Source organism: Geospiza fortis, unplaced genomic scaffold (assembly GCF_000277835.1).
Source record: "Geospiza fortis unplaced genomic scaffold, GeoFor_1.0 scaffold302, whole genome shotgun sequence".
NCBI lineage: Eukaryota > Metazoa > Chordata > Aves > Passeriformes > Thraupidae > Geospiza > Geospiza fortis.
In genome coordinates this window covers 78,203-79,882 of record NW_005054572.1, presented here as the reverse complement: position 1 = coordinate 79,882, position 1,680 = coordinate 78,203, and the positions used below count along the sequence as shown (strand labels likewise).

The 1,680-nt window shown below is 49.6% G+C and overlaps 1 protein-coding gene across 1 annotated transcript in view; it reads right to left on the bottom strand.

Moving 5' to 3' along the window:
* Positions 1-1,680, bottom strand: part of KCNJ15 (potassium inwardly rectifying channel subfamily J member 15) — a 6,639-nt gene that overhangs the window by 1,424 nt on the left and 3,535 nt on the right. Inside the window, 2 exon segments of the mRNA XM_031064239.1 lie at positions 1-2; positions 4-699. The exon segment at positions 1-2 is cut by the window's left edge and continues 1,424 nt beyond it. Coding sequence (XP_030920099.1) covers positions 1-2; positions 4-699 — 698 coding nt within the window.

Below are 1,680 nucleotides of genomic sequence, written 5' to 3'. Positions count from 1 at the left end.
CTCTCCTCTTCTTTGGTTTCATAGGTCTGGAGAAGCTTCCCAGAGAGCTGACACTGTATCAGGAGGCTCTTCCTCATATTTGCCACTCTGATCACCAGGCAAAGCTCCCCATTGTGTTTGGTGATGACAGCACAGTGGCTGAATTTAATGGTCTCTGCCCTTTTCTTCGGCCTGGCGATCTTGGCCAGGAAGGTACCTGTGATGAAGATCTCAATCAGGGTGGTGATGACCAGCTGGGCCACAAGCAAGAAGATAGCGTGGGGACACTCCTCGGTGATGAAACGAAATCCATAGCCAATGGTTGTCTGGGACTCCAGGGAGAAGAGGAACGCCCCAGTCAGGGAATCCACGTTCTTCACGCACGGCTCCCGCTTCGGGGAGAACTTGTTCATCTCCAGGTCACCGTGAAGGAAGGCGATGGCGTAGTAGATCACCCCGAAGAGGAACCAGGTCATGACGAAAGTAGCAGCAAACAGGGTGAGTTTGTACCTCCACTTCATGTCGATGACCGTGGTCCACAGGTCCTGCAGGTAGAGCAGGTAGATGCCGTCGACTTTGTCGATCCTGACGTTGCTGTGGCCGCTCTTGGACATGACGCGCGGTTTGTGCGCCTTGAGCATGGCGCCGTCGATGCCGCCGTTGACCAGGGCCACGCGGGACATGTTGATCTTCGTGGGCTCCATCCTCACTGCTTCAGTCCTGGGGAGAGAAGAAAACAAAGCAAGCTGCTGCTTAATGAAGCCAGAGCCGACCCTGAGGAGTATTTGAAAATGTTGATGGAGAGAAGCACAAGCATCATCTAAACACGGCAGCAGGGAATAAAAACAGCTGGAATATAAAGTTACCACCGTACAGTATCTGACATCACAGCTAATTTGATATTCTTTTTTTTTTTTCCAGGAAAAAAAAAAATCATTCTTTGATTCTTTGATTCTGGTGCCTGCCAAGTACGGAGAAGTAGGTTTCTTTTATGATAGCCTGCAAAAGAGATTTGTCAAAGCTGAAATTTTACATCAGTACTTTATTTCTGTAAAAGGCATTAAATATTTTTTTTCCTTACGTTTCTCTAGAGAAGAGGCTCTTTTTGATTAGTGAGCAGGTTTTCTTTAATGCCCTGAAGAGAGACATCTGATCAGAATTAAAGTCGCTGGGCTCAGAACGCAGATCCAGCTCACCACCTCTGTCTCTTCCTGCGACAGAGGCAGAATGAGCCAGACCAGCTTTCACTGGGAACAATTAACTTCCACAAGTGATTTACTCAGTCGGATCTGGCTCTTTGTGACGGACCTACAACCAACCTAGAGGGAAACAAAGCAGACCTGAGCACATCAAAGGCGAGGTCTGCAATATTTACACCTGGGTGCAACACTCTGAAGCTGTCTGCGCTGGACAGCACTCCCACATTTTAAGCTGTCTGAGGGAAGAAAAAAAAAGTAAAATAAAAAAAGAAAGTAATTCACAAAGTCAGCATTCTAAACGTGGGCCCTGACCTGCACGACCCCAGCAATCATTGGAGCACCCGACTCCTGGGTTTGTTTACTGGGCACCAGGCTGGATGGAGAGGGAGAGTGCAGGCACCAGGGCTGGGCAGAGCCCCCGGGGCAAGGCAGAGCCCTGCCCGTGCCAGCTGGAGGAGGCAGGAGCAGGATCCTGCTCACAGGACCAGACAGAGATTACGTA